At 41.8% G+C, this 19,707-nt stretch overlaps 1 protein-coding gene across 6 annotated transcripts in view; it reads left to right on the top strand.

Moving 5' to 3' along the window:
* Positions 1 to 19,707, top strand: part of LOC6583696 (neurobeachin) — a 105,293-nt gene that overhangs the window by 46,527 nt on the left and 39,059 nt on the right. For all 6 annotated transcript variants that reach the window (XM_032732023.2, XM_015161395.3, XM_015161400.3 and 3 more), the window contains exons 3-8: positions 8,205 to 8,331; positions 13,228 to 13,424; positions 17,206 to 17,327; positions 17,486 to 17,612; positions 19,113 to 19,232; positions 19,312 to 19,458. In XM_032732023.2, coding sequence (XP_032587914.1) covers positions 8,205 to 8,331; positions 13,228 to 13,424; positions 17,206 to 17,327; positions 17,486 to 17,612; positions 19,113 to 19,232; positions 19,312 to 19,458 — 840 coding nt within the window. The remainder of the gene's footprint in view (positions 1 to 8,204; positions 8,332 to 13,227; positions 13,425 to 17,205; positions 17,328 to 17,485; positions 17,613 to 19,112; positions 19,233 to 19,311; positions 19,459 to 19,707) is intronic.

Here is a 19,707-nt window from a genome sequence, read left to right as displayed (position 1 = left end):
AAGTCCAATAATGAAAGAGTAGTGCAGGCAATACCAGTGTATGCATACTAGATATACAAACGGAGAATTGAGAGGTGTTATTTGAGTATAAGAGTTATTAGAACAATGTTTCAAACGGGTAGTATAATTGTATGTGTGAATGTAAATGCAAGCTTACGCTCCAGTATAAGTGTCATTATAAGTATAAGTAGATTGTTAAAGCTCAGAGAGTTCAAGTGATAGAGAATTTAATTATAAGCCCGAGTATAAGACTGAGTATAAGTCAGGGTAAGCACTGTAATTACTCATTCAGCTCTAATCCAGACAAGAAATGGATCTAACTGCCACTCTCCATAATCAAAAGTAAAAAGAAGAAGAAGGGGAAGAAGCAGAAAGGATGAAGAGGGGAAGGAAGGAAGGGCAGCTGGCAGCATTGAAAGGCAGCCGAAATAACGAGCCGAAATAAAAGCCAGCCCCAATTTAACAAATAATTAAACTTTAAACCTTTTTTTCCACTGACGCAGGCATTAAAATATAAACAATGGCAAATGTGGGCAAATGTTGACTTTCTGTTATTGTTTCGGGCCGTCCTTTTGTGAGTGTGGCAACCCTGGTTGTTTGCGGTCGCTGCGGCTGAAACTAATTATATTAATTAAAATATAGCTAAAAATAAATTGAAATAAAATACTTTTGACAGTGCGATGGGCGGGCTGAGCCTCTCCCCCCTCGCTCTCCCTCTCCCTCTCCCGCTCTCTCTATCTCTATCTCTATCTCTGTCTCTGTCTCTGCGGAGGTCAGCAACGGTCACAAGTGATTGCCCTTTGTCACTTGCCACTTGCCACTTGCCACTCGAGTGACTGAGTGAACTGTGAGTGAATGACAGCGGCAGCTGCCACACAAGCTGCCCGCTCAGCTCAGCTCGAGTCCTTTTTCCCTCGTAGCCAGCAAAGTGCAATGAGAAGCAGCAACGGACACGGACACTAACTGCTCGAAGGTTGGCCAGGCGACAAATGTGTCAGAGCGAGCAATTAGCAAATTAGCAAATGGAGCCAAACACTCATTTACTTCATTATTTTTAGATGTACTCAGTTGACATTCGCATACATATATATATATATATATGTTGATAACTAAAGAAAGTGATGATAAAGAGTAGCAGGAATTGAAATTTGGCAAAAGTCAATATGGAATATATCTCTGCTCTCCTATCTTTGTTTTAATCTTAGCTATCGCATCGAAGTCACTGCTAAATAAGAACTTTAACTCTTGCTCAGCTATTCCAGAGAAATTTCTACTTATTTATGACTGAATGATAAATTGATAAATTAAAGAGTAACTCAACTTCTACTTGCATATATATGTATACTATGTATACTAGTTTAAATTTTGTAAACTCGCATTTGCATAAATCTCACTTTCATTATCAATTATCGCCAGCGAATAATTTCAATGCAACTCGATGATCATCGTGTCAATTGATTTCAAATATTTCGCATTAAATTCGCATTTGCATCGTGTGCAACAATTTGTGGCATCCACGTGAAGTGAAAAATAAAATTGTTCAATTTATGAATGCAATTGAAATTTTATCACAATTTATAAAATGAGCGTGAGTATGTCTCTCTCTCTCTCTCTCTCTCGCTCTCTCGCTCTCTCTATAGCTCAATGCACACGCAAATTGACAAATTTGTCGCCTGTCAATTGCTTAGCCATGGCAAACGTTGTGAATGGCGCCATCGTCGCGTCGCTCGCATTCAGCTGGCAATGCATTTGCCTCTGCCTCTGCACTTTGTGTCAATGTTATGCTCATCACAGCAACGCCAATGACATTCACTAACTGCGCCATTCGTATGGCTCCCCAAGGGCGTGGCTGGAGCTGGGCCTGGGGGCTGGGGGCTGCGGGCTGCGGGCTGAATGGAGCCGGAGATCGAGTATTGGATATGGAGAATGGCTGCTGCCAGAGACAGAGGCCATGCTACTTAGCCAGCAAACTGCTGACGCGGCAGCCACTTTTTACACACACAAGCACACGCATGCATAAGATACTCTCTCTGCCTCTCTCTCGTTCTCTCTGTGTGGCGCCTCCTGCCGCTTGTTTGCATTGCAACGGCAGCTGTTGTCAATAATAAATTTCCGTTAGAGCTGCAGCAGATTTTGTAAGAAAAAAAGCAGTTAGAAAAGAGAGGGAGAGAGAGAGCAGGCAAGAGAGTGACTGAGAGAGAGAGAGAGAGAGAATGCGAGAGGGGTAGAGGCGAACAGGACACGCAAATGGCGCAAAGGAAGGAAGGAAGTGCATAAGCACATAGCACGGCATGCCAAAGACATTGACATGGACAAGATACACAGAAGAAGAGAAGGAAAGAGAGAGAGCTAGAAAGAGAGAGAGCGGGAGTGGGAGTGGGCGACAGAGAGTGAGTTAAAGAAGAGCCTTGCTGCACGGCACTAAAAAGATGACATAAAATAGAAGCTGAGCGGCGGGTGATGAAAATTGAAAAAGGGAGTGCGGAGAGGGGCAAAGGGGGCAGGGTAACACTGCTGGCATGCAAAAATGTTGTTGCTACTGCTGCCACCCAACTGCTGCTGCCTGCTCTTCTCTTTTGGCTTGCATCTTCTTATGGCTGCTGTTGCTGCTTCGCCCAAGTGGCAGAGGCGCGTCTTGCAGATGGAGCTTGATAAATTTATTGAAATTCTATTGAAACGAAACGATTTGACTGCGCCAAAGCTGTAAAAAGGGCTGCACAAGTGGGTGGGCCGTGGGGCAGTGTAATCAAATCGCTGATAAAGTGGAAAATAAGCGACAAAACAACGAGGGAGAGGCACAAACACACGCTGACGGAGAGGGGGAGAGAGGGAAAGAGAGCGATTGAGAGAGAGAGAGAGATGGGCAGAATTTGAGTAAACCAAGGCAAATGCGTTAAATTTATTTCCCAACTGCAAGCAGCAAATCATGTGGAAATATTTATGCAGCCACACAAGTCGACTTGTTGATGCTCTACAGAAATTTTGGATACATTTTGAGTAGGGCTGTGCCAGATATAGTGGGCAGCTGTAGGTACTAGAATGTAAAATGTGAAAAGTGTAGCGGAAAGTGGATAAAGGAAAAATCGGTTGGCTTATGGCCTGGCATACTTCCATCATCCAATTGCAGTTCTCTAGCTCTGCTTGATTCTGAGGTCAATGAGTTCACATAGCAACGATATACAAATACAGTCGACTCTCGTTATTTCGAAATTCAAGGGACTCTTAAAATATTTTGAATTGTCGAGTGTTTAACCATATGAGTACGAACTACCGCGTCTTAGCAATGATTTTTAGTTCGAATTACTGAGTTATAACTTTGAATTAATGAGAGGTTCGAGATAACGCAGGTTTGATATAACAGGAGTCGACTGTATGATATATGCAATATATATGATATGTGTTACAGGTGGTATATACGATATATGCGATATATATGCGATGCATTCATAAATGAGATATATACTATAGGAAATATAATATATGCGTGCACGATATATTATATATGATACACATATGTATGTACGATACATGTATGTGACATATACATTATGACCAATACATAGTACATATTGGAAATATAATATACATATGTACGATATATGATATACGATACATATCAGCTTTTATATATGATAGCCATACGATATATGTCATACATATGTACCATATATTATATACATACATACATACGATATACAATATATACTATTATCAAGTCAATGCGATACATATATAGGATATTGTACAGATAAGATATGAAATATACATATGTTATATATAAGATATACTCGTATACAATCAATACGATACATGTCGAATTTTATATATGATAGACATGCATGCATGTTATATATACGATACATGATATAATATACACGAAAGGGTATATACGTATACAATATATATCGTAATAATACAATAAATACGATACATGTCGATACATTTTATATATGATAGGCATGTGATATATGTATATGTATATGGTATAGGTATATGTATAGGGTATACTCGTGTACAATAAATACGATATATATGTATCAATTAGTATTTGGCATTTAGTATCTTTATCTGTCTCTGTAGTATCAGAAAGTGAGACAAAACTCTTATGACAAATTCTGAAATGGAGTCCAAATGACTCCAAGCGTAGCTCCACGAACAAAGTTGATTCCAACTTAAAGGCAAAGAAGCAGCCGAAGAAGAAGGTAAACAGCAAAAACTTCTGCAAGATAGAAAGCAGAAATATTTTCTTGTGCCAATTAAACTTTTGCCATATTTCCAAGAGTTGCTCTTCTTCTGCTCTTCTTCTTCTTTTTTTGCTTGAAAAAAAGCAACTTTAAACTCTGAACCCTAAACGAAGGAATGTATTTAATTTTTAATTTTTCGTTGTCAAATCTGGGCCTGACTTTCGGCCGGACGATGCTCAATTTAACCTTAGCAACAACAACAATAACAACAATAGACAGTCGCCGCTTCAGTGCGTCTCTCTCTCCCTCTCTCCCTCTCTCTCTCTCTCTCTCTCTCTCTGTCAGAGTGTGTGTGTATGGCCCTCCCGCATGTGGCATACATAAGAGCGGCAAGATAAAGCCATGAAAAAAGCCAACAAACAACAACACCAAAAAAAAAAGGCTAAAATTTAATTTGTGCTCAGTGGCCCTTGTTGTTGTAGCTATTCTTCTTCTCTTGCCAGGCACTCTAGTTGCTGTTGCTGTTGCTGTTGTTGTTGTTATTGTTGCTTCATGCAGAAATTGCTACCCAATTACGTAATAAAATCTGACTGAAGTTTTCTTTCTCTTTTATATTTAATTTTTGTCTTCGCTCTGCCCAGCGATATTTCTTGCTTGCTTCCATTCATTTTGCTCTCTGGCTGCTGGGATTTAGTTCAGCATAGAGCTTAGTGGGCGTGGCGGGGGAGGCATTGGGAGAGAGAGAATGAGAGAGAGGAGAGGCCGCTTGGCGCTTATTAAGAAATAATGCTGTAAAAAACAAAACGCAACGGCGTCAAATCAACTTTGTATTTGGCTATGAGCAACATTTTGGCAAAGAGAGAATACAAAATTAAATATGCCAACTGAGAGTGTTTAAGACTAGGCAATACCCTGTCAATGCACCTAGAGTGGAGCACACGATTAAGGAAAATATTCAAGGGAAGATTGAATATAAGGATTGGAGTGAGAAGTCAAGTCGAAGTAGAGCAAAAGTCGAGGCGAAGCTAAGGCTACACAATAGAAGGTTTCCATGAGTGGAGCCTTAAAGCTTAAGGCGACTGGGGAGCGCAGCCAAACAGCTTGGGGCGCATTCAAATTACAGGGTATAGATATAACTACGAAATGGCAAGCGAAAACGAGCAGCTGAACGAATTGACGGGGAGACGCATTAGGCTGAGCGCAAGCAGTGCCTGGAGGCAAGCAGAGAGCTGCTCTGATTCCCATTCTGTAACTGTGTGTGTGTGTGTGTGTGTTGTGTGTGTGTGTGTGTGTGTGTGTGTGTGCAGAGGTCTTTTTGGGCGCAATTGGTGGCAGAGCTGATCAAATTACCCGCAGCAACGCATGTCCACTTACACACACACTTCCACACACACACACACAGGCAAATATATGTATGTATGTGCATGAGGCGCTTGCTTATGTAAATGCGTATTTGTGCACAGTCCAAAAGCCGCTTTGCCGCGACAGCTGTAAAGCGGCAAAGCCCGAGTCCTTGGCTGCATAATGATGTCGAGCAGGCAGGTAGGCGTGGGCGTGGCCCACGGGCAATGAGTGAGTGAATTTTTGTTGGCAATTTATGAATCGACGAATTAAATTATGCGTGCAGTACATTAAAAAACAACAACAGCAGCAAGAGCGAGAGCGAGAGCGAGAGCGAGAGAGAAAGACCAAGAGCAAGACGATAAGCAAAAGAAACTGGCTAAACGGATGCTGAGCGAAATGATGCGTAAAACGAGCTAAGCAACAGATAACGTGACGATGGCAAGAGAAACGGCAAGAACAACAACAAAAGCAACAAGGAATGAACGAATAAAAACAAAATCAAGAGGGGAAGAAGAAGAAGAAGAAAAAGCAAAAGACGCAGATTTTCACACAAATCCAATGTGGAAATTAAGGCGAAAGCAGAGCCAAAGCTGGCGAGAAAATTTAATGAAATTCCCATGAATTAATGATTGAACAATCGATTAACTATCGCTTAGCAATCGACAATGAGCCAGATCAAATGAGCTCACTGATACGAACTGCTTCACAATATGCAGGAACCGATTTTGGAATGGATAAACTGTATGAAAGAAATGCAGCTAATTGACTGTGCATGGATCTTGTTTAAGCGAATGAATCCATTAGAAAAAGGATAAAGTTCAGTTCCGTTCATTGAACTAGTGTACAATCAATACAATAATATTCTATACTATCATATCAAAATCAAAAACTATTCTCTGACGAGTTCCATTTCTCAAGCTTAGTTCACTCAGCGAATGTGGGTCAGTTCATATGAACCAGTCACTGTTAACTCTCGTTAATTTCTCTTTTCAGCTAGTGAAGTGTTCAATTCAGTTCCGTAGAACGAGCTCATATTAAAAAAATACTTCTCTTAATAGCTCCATCTCTCGAGCTTAGCTCACGCAGCCAATGTTCAAATGAGCCAGTTGCTCTTAATTCACATTAGTTCCTGTTTTCAGCCGATGAAGTGTTCAATTTAGAACCAGCTCACATTGAAAATACTACTCCGACTAGTTCCAGTTCTCAAACTTTGTTCACTTATCCAATGTTCATATGAACCAGTCGCGCGTAACTCACGATAGTTTCGCTCTGTACATACTAAGGACTGAACTAAACGCGTTCAATTCAGTTCAACTCATATTGGAACTAGTTCACATTTTAAATAAGAATATTCTGCAATGGCCCCGCTCATCAGCTCCAGCTCTAGCTATGCCCGAGTATACTTGGCGCTCTGCTCACAGCTCCAAGTTAATCATAAGCCGGATTCCATTACAGCTTAAAGCACTTTGCAGCACTGTTGTTGCTTCTGTTTAAATATCACGCATACGCTGCGTGGACCGCAAGCTCAGCTCGAGTGCTCGAGGTGCTCGAGTGCTTGGGCGTTCAGCACTCATTATAAACACTCAAAACGTTTACATTTTCATTGTCTGCATTTGTCAGAAAATAAAACAAAGCAAAAACAACAAACAAATGGAGAAGAAACAACAAAAGAAATATAAATAAAAAGCAAAATAAACAACAACAAGAAAAATATATATGAAAAGAAACCTAACGAAAATTATATGAATTTTATACGTTTATGTGTGTGTGTGTGTGTGTGTGTGTATATGCAATAGCCAGTCCAATGTGCAATCTCTACTGAATGTATGTGTGTGTGTGTGTAAGGCAATAATCATAAAAACCGCCAAAACGTTTTTGCTTCCTGCCAAAAGTGGCTGCCGCACAAATATTGCGGCAATAATACATTCACAGTCAAGGCAAAACGACTGCCACGCCCCCCTCTCAGCCCCTAGCTGGCACAGCAGCAGCTCCCCAGTGAACTGTATATATGTATGTGTATATCTATCTATATATATATCTACTCTGTCTCTGGCATTTGAAAGTCGAAACAGTGAATCAGTCGCTGCCAGCAGCAACTCATGAGCCGCCGAGCCGCTGAAGCTGCTTCGTTTTGAGCTTGCGATTATTTCGCCATTATTTTCCATTATTTTACTTTATTTCAATGACTGTTTACATTAGACACACACACACACACACACACACACAGAGAGAGAGAGAGAGAGAGAAAGAGGCACTGCAGCGCAGCATAAAAAATGTTGCATACTTCTAAGCTCGCGAGTTGCTTCGCTTCATATATGTGATTGTATGTGTGTGGGTGTGTGTGTGTGCGTCACTTTACTCTGCTTATTGAACAGGGCAGACATTGAAGCACCTACAACAACAACAACAATAGCAGCAATCGCAGTCATTTCTTTGATTTCGTAATACATTTGCTTCGGGCTAAACTTTTTGTTGTCGTTTTTTTTCGTTCCTTGTTGTTGTTGTTGTTGTTGTCTGCTCCGCTTTGCCTCTGGCTCCCTTGGGTACTCACACCGGGGAATCGAGTACTTGATATATCAGTGCATTGTAAACTTTTGCCTTTGTGACTGCTCAGCTCACTAATATCGCTTTACTTATATTCACTCCATCTCCATCTCCGTCTCTTTCTCATTTTAGGCCGAGATCTGGAGCGTTTTCATTGCGATTCTGCGAAAAAGCGTTCGCAATCTGCAGGCCTGCACAGATGTGGGACTCATCGAGCATGTTCTGGTGCGATTGCAGCGCTCCGAAACGGTTGTGGCAGGTAAGTCGAAACAGCACGGAAACACACACACACACACACACACACACTCGCACAACAGCTCGTTAGTTATGTAAAAAGTAGTAAAGCACAACAGGAAATAAATGAAGAGAAAACTATTCTCTGGGATGACCAAATAAAAGCTGTGGGAAAAGAAATTGCTATCATACAGGAAAAGGTTTCAAATATTAAATGGGTTTTATTTTGAGACTATTTTCTTTTCTCTTTTATAGAAGCCCTTATATATGAGACAACAGAATATCATGTGAAGAAGTCCTATTTTAAGTGACTCACTTGAATATATGTACATGCAGCTCAATGCTGGGAGGTCTCTTATATGCGATGCTGCTTCACTTTGCATCATTCTCAGTCAGTTAGATCAGTTATTATATATTAATATTTAATGTATACTGTTTTGTTTTAAATGTATTGTTTTCTTTGTAGCCAAGTGTAAAGCTCAAAAGGTCACGAAAAGTTGTTTAGTTTTTAGTTAAGCCTTTTAACGAAAAATCATATTCAAATTATTTAAAAATTCAACAGAAACTTTGCACTTCAGCTCAAGGTTAAAAGTCGAGTTCATAGGGGCTTGGCTTTGGTTTTACATTTTAATTATTTGTTAATGAAACACTTTTTTATTAGACAATCAAGCTAGCTGCCAATCGTAAGTTGAATGTCCCAGATCAAGATAAATGTTTTGCATATAGAGGAAATCTAATGGAACTGCTAAGAGAGACCAAGACATGTGACTGAGATAGAGGATGAAAGACGAAAGCCAAAAAGAGAAACAAAAAAATAGAAGTGAAGATGAAACTGTATGTGAATTGTAATTGGCCCTATAGCAAAAGTCTGAAATGAAATAAATCTTAAATAAATTGAAATGCAGTAAAGTCGAAGTTTACACAAAAAACAAACCGACAAATATTTTATCTAGATAAAAAATTAATTCACAAATAAACGAAACTCGAAAATTTGAAATTTGAATTCGAATTTGAATTATCGATAATTATTGAGAATGAAGATTTTTCTAGGGGAATGTATTTTGTTTTTCAATTTATCGAGACTCGACTGTATATATTCTTCTTACCCCCCTTCTGATTCCCTCCTCTGTCTGCTGGTCTATTCAAAATGGTCAAGTTAAGTCAGCTTGAGTTGAGCTTTGTTTTGGTCACGCATTAGCTGGACTAGAACATGCTCCCTCTCCCCCTCTCTCTCTCTCTCTCTCTCTCACTCTCTCTTTATCTCTCTGCCTGTGTCGCGGGCTACTTTGTGATTCCTGCCATGTGGCATGTGTCCAAAAAATAAAGAAGTCGAAGCTTCGCGTCGCATCGCATCGCTTTGCGTTGCGTTGCTTTGCTTTGCTTTGCTTCCCTTTAGAGTGGGCCGTCGAATTGCTTTTCGATTAATTTCACGCTTGTCAGCGGCCGTGATACGCCCAGTGGACCGCACTGGCTGCGTTTGGCCCGCGGTGGCTGCCATTTTTTGGCCATGCCCACAGCGCCCACATGTATGCTAAGCATTCGCCTGCTCCACAACTCACACTCGCCCTCTCTCTCTCTCTCTCCCTCCTGCCACTCTCTGTCTCGTATCTAAACTCACGCTCTGCTCTAATGTATCAACAGCAGCAGCAACAACAACAACAACAACAAACAGCGCAGCAAATTTTCTGTTCATTAGCGAACAGCCAACTGACACTTACATCCACTCCCCCATTCGACCCTCCAGCAACCCCTGCGCCCGTCTGGCCCCACACATCCCCTGTTAAGCTGCCAGCAGCGTGTGCGTGCCTTTGGCTTTGATTTTGATTTTATTAAGTCAATGACACATCTGCGGTCTGGCAACCCTCTGGCACGTCAGGCCGGGCCTTGCCAGACTCCGGACTCCGCACTCCACACTCCAGCCACACCTGCTACCCCTATTACCCAGCCCTAAGCCATAAGCCCCAAGCCCAAAGCCCGCCTCATTCCCCCCACTCCAGTTGGCATTTAACGAACTGTAACTGCTGTCAATTTGCAGTCGCTGACTTTTGAGCCATAATTTCATATGTGTGTGTGTATGTGTGTGTGTGCGTGTGTGTGATGGAGGTGTGTGCGTGTGTGTTACCTGACAAATGTCGAAACGTGACACTTGCCAAGAAATTACATAAGCTAAAACTTCTCTCCCTCTCACTCTCACTCTCTCCCACTCCCACTCTCTCTGTCTCTTCTGCTTCTTCTCGAATTAACAACGGTAAAAACTTGAGAAACTTTGAGTTTCTTTTTCTGCCTGTCTAAAAGAGAGAAGACTTTTAGTTCCATTAGCTACAATTATAGCTAATTTGATAATAAATTGAAATTAAATTTTATCAAATATTTAGGTATCCATTAGCTACCAAATAGAGAAGAATGCTTAGGTAGGGAGTGTTCGACTCATAGACACCTTAGTTGGTCGGCATAGGGCGAGATAGGTTGATGAATGTTTAGAGTGTTTAGATTGCGAAATATACTATATATATATGCTAGATTAAAATGAGGAATGTTCGACTAGAAGATACCTTGTCCAACTGAAGATTCATTGAAGTTCTCTAGAATATATTGTATTTATGTGCTGGAATAAATGAATAGTTTACTCAACGCACCCTTCTATCTAGGCATCTATATATGAGAGCCCAAAAGAGTTTGGAAATCGAGAGCAACAGGTACTTCGATTTCCATGCTATCGTCTGTCGATTTCCATGTTATCGTTTATCGATCATTATGGTGCATTATCATCTCTCGATGTTATCGACTATCGATTATTATGATGCATCATCTCTTGCACACTCAAAGCATTTTCAGCGACTTTGTTGTATGAATTGCCTTCTGGTTTTATTTAATTTGGTAATCTTATATCGTTCCTTGGCACATTTCCTGTTGTTATGGCATATAAAAATTTGGCTAACATGTTCGTCTTAAGTTTGCTTTATATCTGCCTGCTTGGCTCTTAAAACTATCTGGAAATTTCATACGGCAAGTTTGACTTTTTTATTGCTCTTGATGAGAACTTAACAAAAAGAAAAAATAAATACAACGAGATACAGCTGTGGACGGGCGTAGGTCTGGGAGACGTAAAAAGCTGTCAAGTTCTCGCACTTTGGCTTTTTATGAGCTGCAGAAGATGCCAAGATATGCAAAAGGCAGTTAAACTTTGACGGGTAACCAGGGATGGAAGAAGCAGGAGGCGCGAGGCAGGAGGCAGCAGGCAGGAGGCAGCAGGCAGATGGATAGACTGACAGTCGGATAGACAGATGAAGCGCTGAAGGATTCCTAGTCGCATTGTCATTCCGCTTCAAGCCATTGCAGCAGACGAAGACAGAGCTGGAGCAGGAGCAGCAGCAGGAGCAGAAGCTCTAGAGTTGGAGCATGGGCCAGAGATGTGTGTAATTAAATGCTGATGCTGATGCTGTAGGCGGAGCATGGGTTGAAGGGCCAACATTGTCCTGGGACTTCAAGCTATAGCTGTGGGCGGCGTAGGCCGGCGGGGTGAGCGGATGGCGGGTGGCGGGTGGCGGGACGTGGATGTTACTCAATTTCTTAATTTACGCTACCCGAAACGTGTTGATGGAGGCGCAACTGGAAACCGTGTAACCTTATAAAGAGTGAGGGGCAGGGAGAACATTGAGTAGGAGGGGCGGTGGCAGGGGCGAGGGCGACGGCGAGACTTGACTGTCGCAATGGCTGTTCGGCTGGTTGGCTGACAGCGCCACAGCTCCTTGGGGTAATGGCCCAGGCAACCGGCCAGGCATTAAAACGGCCCGTGCGTCCCATTTCAATTAGTGTGCATTACAAATGAAGTTTGGGAATAGCACGAGAGTCGAGGCCGTCCTGCCAAAGGCTAAGGTGAGCGGCGACACAAACACACACACACACACGCAAAACGTGCCAGTCTGGCAACGCTGCTTGCGCTGCAATTTAAAGCCAACTGGCAGCACGTGCGACCACCACTCGATACGTTACCTTTTTGTCGATCTGCCCCGTTCTCTCTCCCTCTCTCTCTCTCTCTCTCTCTCTCTCTCTCTCTCTCTCGTTAGCTGGTTTTATGCCACATTCAATGACAGTTCGAATTCAATTTCCAGCTCGTTTCACGCACTGACCTTGATGCGTGGCTGTTTGATGAGTGGGGGCTCCTATAGCCTTGCCTTGCCACGCCTACCAAATGCAACCGCTGTCGCCGCCTGGCTTTAAGAGCGTCCTTGCCGCTTCACTGCACGCGCTCAGCTCGCAGCTATCTCGTTTATTTTATTTGCTGACTGCACTCGCCGAAAGTTCTCATGTGCACAAACAGACTTCGCTCTAGTGACACTGGCCGAAAGTGTTTGACTGTGAGTCGCGTTGCGATCTTGGCCTGGCGAACTTTAGCCTATGCCATTTGCATTTTGATGTAGGATGTGCGAATCAGTTGATCCAAAAGGTCAACAGCAGCTGGGAATAAAGGATTTTAATATAATTTTCTATCAGCCTTTCATTTGCTTAGTTTGTAGCTGAAAGTGGTAGAGCTCGGGATTTTTTGATACTCCAAGCTGAATACATTTGGGAGAGATAGGGATTAGAAATACATATTTCAGTTTTTTTTTGTTGTTTTTTTTTTTTTTCAAGTTAACCCAGACTTTATTATGAACGTCTTCACATTATCAAAGTCTTTTGCACTTCCATACGATTTCAATATGCTTTAGCCCAGTTTTCAGTTTGTCTGTATAAGTGAACATGTTTTCGTGCAGTGTAGCTCGCATACACCTGATATTTGCGCACGTTGCATCCCACGCTGAGCTGTCGACAACAGTTTTCAAAGCCATTAAACATGACACGCACAGCACAGCACACCACGCCCACTCTGATGCCTGGATGCCATAACTAAACCCATTCTCTGTTTCGTTCCATGTTGCAGATCTGCTCATCGAGATGCTGGGCGTATTGGCCAGCTATAGCATAACGGTCAAGGAGCTGAAGCTGCTCTTTGGCACGATGAAGGCCAACAATGGCAAATGGCCGCGTCACTCGGCCAAATTGTTGAATGTGCTGCGACAAATGCCGCACCGCAACGGACCCGATGTGTTCTTCAGCTTTCCCGGCCGCAAGGGATCGGTAAGTCCATATCTAATAATAATAAACAACAGCAATAATCGATTCTCGTTTTATTTGTGTACCCTGTGCTCATTGAGAGCGAACTATGTGTGGGTATATTGACTACGGGCGGCCTAAGTAACAGGCAGATTGCCTCGACACATTTTGTATTATCGGAATCTGATTACATGGAAAAGTTTGGGATGATTAAAGTCCAGTAGTATCGAGGTATAATTCTTGTGTAGGACATATCTAGCCCTACTGGTCTCTGTCATTATAAGTTGTAATCCGGCTACTTTTAATCTGTTTTTATCAAATCGATAAATATCGATTATCAGTTAAACTTAATAAATAAAGTCTTAAAGTAGTATTTATATTAGCTTGGAGCAATGTTCATTTTTAGTATTATTCATTGGCCATTTATTTGGCAATATTTTCTTATTACTTAAATCGATAAATATCGATTCCGAGTTATTGGCATAGAAGCCCAACTAGGAAGTAATACGATGCTTATATCACTCAAGCTCAACTTTTAAAATGTCTTATAGCACATATATATTCAAAATTATTAAATCGATAAATATCGGCAGAATGTATCTATCGATTTATTAATATTTTCTTTGAAAGTCAACTATATTTAATATATATGCTATAAGACATTTAAAAGATCTGCTTTTTCATGCATATAGAGTATCTACCAGTTGGGCATACCCACCCTAGGTGGATTTACTCCCGCTTGCTGCTGGCTTCTGGCCGAATTGCAAGCTGGCTTTAAGTGCTGAGACATTCCGGCACTTGGAGCACTTCAGCTCCAACTACGCCCTGTGGCATTTCTATAGCTGGAGGCTTAGGAGGCTCGACTAGATAGAGTGAGTGGGATGGGTTGGGGCTGGAGCTGGGGCTGGGGCTGGGCTTTTATTTTATTGCGTCGCACTTAAATCGAATTCGTAATGTGAGCTGTCCATGTGGCATGTGCCAACTCTGCTGTCTCAGCTGACACACCCCCACCCCTGGCACTCAGACACACACACACACACACACACTCAGACACACTCGCTCGCACCATGGGCGACTTCTATTGCTATCTGTCTATAGGATAAGCACATAAAAAGTTCCATAAAGCGAATTGGAAGTCAAATGCGATACGAAACGATGCGAAATGAAATGAAATGAAATGAAACAAAACGAGAGACTCGCAGAGCAATTGTCACAAAATGTTCAATAAACAGGCAGGACATGTTACCCCCCAGATCCCCAAACGCACCCAACTCCCAATCACTAAAACGCTCAGCTCAATGGACATGAGCTGCGCCTCCTGCTCGCTTCCGCTCCTGCTTTTATCTCCCCTCTATTTTCTATTTTCTCTTTTTTTTTTTTTTTTTTTTTAATTTTCGCTTAGCGCACTTTTAGACTTTAATGTGGGTTGATGGCTGTGCCTCTAGGTCCCGGCGTTGCGCTAATGAGTCGCCCCCAGCCAGAGGGCTAGAGGGTCAGCATGACAGCAGAAGGAGATGGCACAAGACAGACAAAGAGAGAGAGAGAGAGAGAGAGAGAGAGAGAGGGGGAGCGAGGCTGTTGGGGACAGTTGGCAGACAAAAGGCAACAATGTTAAATCATGTGGCATGCCACATGCCACACAGCATTGTTGCACAATCGAGCGAGGCCTCAAGACAATATCCGTGCCACACGAAGCTCTGTCCGTCTGCGCATACAAATGAATGCGAACTACGAAAACGAATACAAAAGCGTATAAATGTTAAATGAATATCATAAAACGAGCACGACACACTCTGTCGCCCTCTCTCTCGCTCTCTCTCTCACTCGGCAAATGAATGTTATGAATGCAAATACAGCTGGACGCTTAACAAGTATTCATACATTCAATACAGCTCGATTTTTGTGGATAAACTTGAGGCTTTTGAACGAACTTCAATATGGGAAAATGAAAAGCCTTCTTCTTTTTCCCCTCTCCTCGAAAAACAAGGATATTCATGGGTCCCTGAACAAATATACTGAATAAAATGCATTTGTAAAAGGACAGCAGGAGAAATCGTCATTATAAATGGAATCCTTCATTTACTCAATAGATCTTTTATTAAACTGTTTTGATTTCGAAATTTATCAGACAGATTCATGAAATCAATGAAATTTCCACAGCTCTTAATAATTGGAATTCAAAATAAAGTTATATTCTCTTCCTTCCAAGTCCACTCACAAATTGAAATACATGGAAATACATTTAGTACTTCGATATATTTTGATTTGCGAGTGGACTTGTCCGAGATTCGCTGGCATGATTTATCTTCAAGAGACCATTGCGTTATCCAAGTGTAAAGTTGTTTCAAAGAGAGTTCCTGTTCTGTACTTAATAGAGCCTTATGCTCCATGGAACCACACGATAATGGAGATGTTATGGAAGGGTTCTGTTTAGAGAAAGGAAGAGCTGTCTTGATTAGGCGAGAGCTTTAAATGAATGGTATTGCTCCTCAGAGCATCAGTAAGTTTATCAAAATTGTTGAGTCTAGTTTTTAGTGGAATCGGTAACTCACAGGAATTGGAAATCCATTCGAAAACTGGATAAGCTATACGGTTACAATGTCAATGCGGGAATCAGCACAAATATATATTGTTATCTCTTCCTCTTACTGCTTATTCGAGCTTCACTCACATCTCTCATCTCACTCTCACCCTCTCCCGCTCTCCCCCTCTCTTTCGCTCCTAACAGTTCGCAATTAAATTGGCTTAATTCGCATTTGCGAATTACCCGAAATTTGCCAAAATGCAAAATGCAACAAAAATGTCGAGATAATCAAACGGATGCGAATTTGCTGTTAGTTCAGGTGTTATGAATGGGCAGACAGGAGAGTTAACATTTAGATAGCTGTCTTCTTTCCTTTTTTTTCTTTTTTTTTTTCATGTGAGAGGTCATTTAAACATGATAAGAACAGATATTGCGAGCATTTGAAATGGGCAAATAAATTTATGAAGCTAAACACGCAGCTAAGCGTGCGAATGAGTGCGAGTGTGTGTGTGTGTGTGCGCGCGTGTGTGTGTGAGTGTGTCTCTGTGTGTGTATGCTCTATCCATGTGCTTCTGTTCGGCCGTAAAGCCACAAAATTCATGATAAATCAAAATGTGCTCATTTCCTTTTAATTTTGGCTTCACTTCTGCTGTCTGGGTTTTATGCTTTGCCTTTGCGGTTGACTTTATTGGTATGTAAGTGTATGTGTGTGTGTAAAGTAACAATTGAAGGTAGCTTAAAACGAACAGCAGCAGCATCCGCAGTTGTCTCTGACTGAGAAATGCCCTCTGAATGGCAATTTTCAGAACAAAACATAAATCAAATCGATTCATGCATGGGAAATCGAGGCAAGCGAGAAAGCCAATACACCCGCTGCAGGGTACAGCTGGCAGGGTATCAAATATGCAGAAATTTGATTTATGCTCAGTTTCGGCCTGGGGTCTGTTCGTTTGGTTCATTTGGTTCAGTTGGTTCAGTTGGTTCATTTGGTTCATTTGGCTCTCAGTGCTGCGAGGCTTTACGCTTGACTTTGTGACTTTTGTGACTTGCAACCAAGTGTTGCATGCCACAAAAAGGAGCTTTGGCTAGAGAGGAACTTGTGTGGTTCACTTAAACTGACCAACTGCTAATTGAGATTTAACAGGCGTACTCCCTCTCTCTCTCTCTCTGCCTCTCCCTCACTCGCTCTCTGAGCATATATCTCTGTCTCTTTCTGTTTCTGTGTGCGGCTAATTGTGGCACATTTGACTAAAGTCTCTGCTTGTTCTTCTTCATCCACAGGCAATGGTGCTGCCGCCGCTGGCCAAGTGGCCATACGAGAATGGATTCACCTTCACCACCTGGTTTCGATTGGATCCCATCAACTCGGTGAACATTGAGCGCGAGAAGCCCTACCTCTATTGGTGAGTAACTGATACAGCTTGCGCTTGCCACTAATTGTGGCACGCACTAATTGCGCTCATATATATTTCACGCGAGTTAATATCTAACTCTAACTCACTTCATCTCTCTCTCTCTCTCTCTCTCTCTCTCTCTCTCTATATATCTCTCTTCATCTTAGCTTCAAGACATCGAAGGGCGTTGGCTATACGGCCCACTTTGTGGGCAACTGCCTGGTCCTCACATCGATGAAGGTCAAGGGCAAGGGCTTTCAGCATTGTGTCAAATATGAATTCCAGCCACGCAAGGTAAGTGCCGCTGCTCATCCGGTTTGTCCCCCATCTTCAGCAGCTAATCGTTACACCTGTGAATTACGGCCATTAGCTACCGACACAGCACACACACACACACACACACACACACATACACCCACCCACATGCTCGTCTGGCTGCCCAGTTTCAATTTATGGGCGTGATTTTGGGTCTGCCAAAGTTTAATTAACAGCACATCGAATGGCCAACAACAGGGCCTAATTACCTGCCCGAAGCAATTGAAATTTGTTTTGCGACCCGAATTAACTGCACAAACTACCAAAACTGGCAGCGGCACATAAAGAGCCCAGTTTATACGACATGCCGACGCCTCCGACAGGAGCCGAAACTTGCGTTAAGCGAAAATTAATTTAGAGTTTCGGCCTGCCAGGATTAGAGATACCTGAAATCTAATTTTGGCTCAGTGTGTGAGACCCAAGCAAGTTGTGCTCTAATTGCAGTAGGACTTGATACGCACATATATGTGGATATAAGAAATTTTTAATTCCTCGAGCTCTGCTAGAGCAGTGAAAAGCTCTTTGGGCTCGATAGATATAGATGGATAGATAGAGGGATATATGGATGCAGATAGATATAGATATAGATATACAAAAATAGATCTCTTTTCGAATGAGCATCGCATAGAGGGGCTTAGTATGAGATCTTTGCGTGCTGCAAGTAGCTCTCTGGGATCTATAAATATACATATATGGATAGATAGACAGATATGCATATAGATATACATAAAGACATATATACAGTTATATGGATGCATGTGTAACATATATAGATAGTCTCTAGCTGTAACAGCATGAAGAGTTCTATGGGTGCGATAGATATAGATGGATAGGATAGATATACATATAGATATACTTTTAGAAATACATATAGATATATGTATCTACAGATATATGGATGTACATACAGATATATTGAATATGATATTTTTTGGGGTTCGATAGATATATACTGATGAATATTTGAGCAATATATATGTACAGTCGAGTCTCGATAATTCGTACCTAACTAAATCGAAAATCGCGATAAGACGAAAAAAGATTCGATTTCTTTGAAACAAATTCGTTCTCAATAATTCTCAATAGCTTGAATTTCTGTGTAAATCGAAAAAAAAGTGATCCCCCTGCCATTTCAGATTATCGGGTTTCTACTGTATATGAATATATACATGAGCAGGATTAAGCTGAATATATATTGTTATTAATTTAGATCTCGAAATTGAATCATTTAGTCTCCACATATTTTATTATATACGGTGTATATTATATAAACATAGATTGATATATGTATAGACAGTTTGTAGAAATGGCGTACATTAAATAAAGCCAACGAGCAAGGAGTAGAGTGTGAACACTTCCTTCAGATCCCCAAGTTTTAGTAGATAGAAAACCAACTCTATATGGCATATTGTTAAGCAAACATTTTCTTAAACTATTGCTATCTCTCTCTCTCTCTCTCGCTCTCTCTCGCTCTCTCAGTGGTATATGATTGCCATTGTGTACATATACAATCGTTGGACAAAAAGCGAAATCAAGTGCCTCGTAAATGGACAACTGGCGTCTTCAACTGAAATGGCCTGGTTTGTTTCCACAAACGATGTAAGTAGAGGCGAGGAAGGTGAACAACAACAGCCGAAACTCACTCCCTCCCTCTATCTCTCTCTCTCTCTCTGTGTAGCCCTTTGACAAGTGCTATATTGGCGCCACGCCCGAGCTGGACGAGGAGCGCGTCTTCTGCGGCCAAATGTCGGCGATTTATCTGTTCAGCGAGGCGCTGACCACACAGCAGATCTGTGCCATGCACCGCCTGGGGCCGGGCTATAAGGTAAGTGGCCGCCGCTGGGCTCAAGCGTAGCACTGTACACCACCGTAACCACTGTGGCTGCACCGCCAACTGAACCACAGCACTGCAGCAACAGCAGCACCTTTGTCCTCTTTATTGTGAGAAAATTCTACGACAACAATAATTACATGTATTTTTTTTCCAATTCTTTTTTCTTTTTCTTTTGTATTTTACTTGTCCCCGCTCTCTCTCTCTCTCTCTCTCTTTCTCTTTCTCTCCTTCTCTCTTGTT

The sequence above is a fragment of the Drosophila mojavensis genome, unplaced genomic scaffold, assembly GCF_018153725.1.
Source record: "Drosophila mojavensis isolate 15081-1352.22 unplaced genomic scaffold, ASM1815372v1 contig_136, whole genome shotgun sequence".
Classification (NCBI taxonomy): domain Eukaryota; kingdom Metazoa; phylum Arthropoda; class Insecta; order Diptera; family Drosophilidae; genus Drosophila; species Drosophila mojavensis.
The sequence above is the reverse complement of the archived record's forward strand: the minus strand, read 5'-3'. Positions and strand labels throughout refer to the sequence as shown.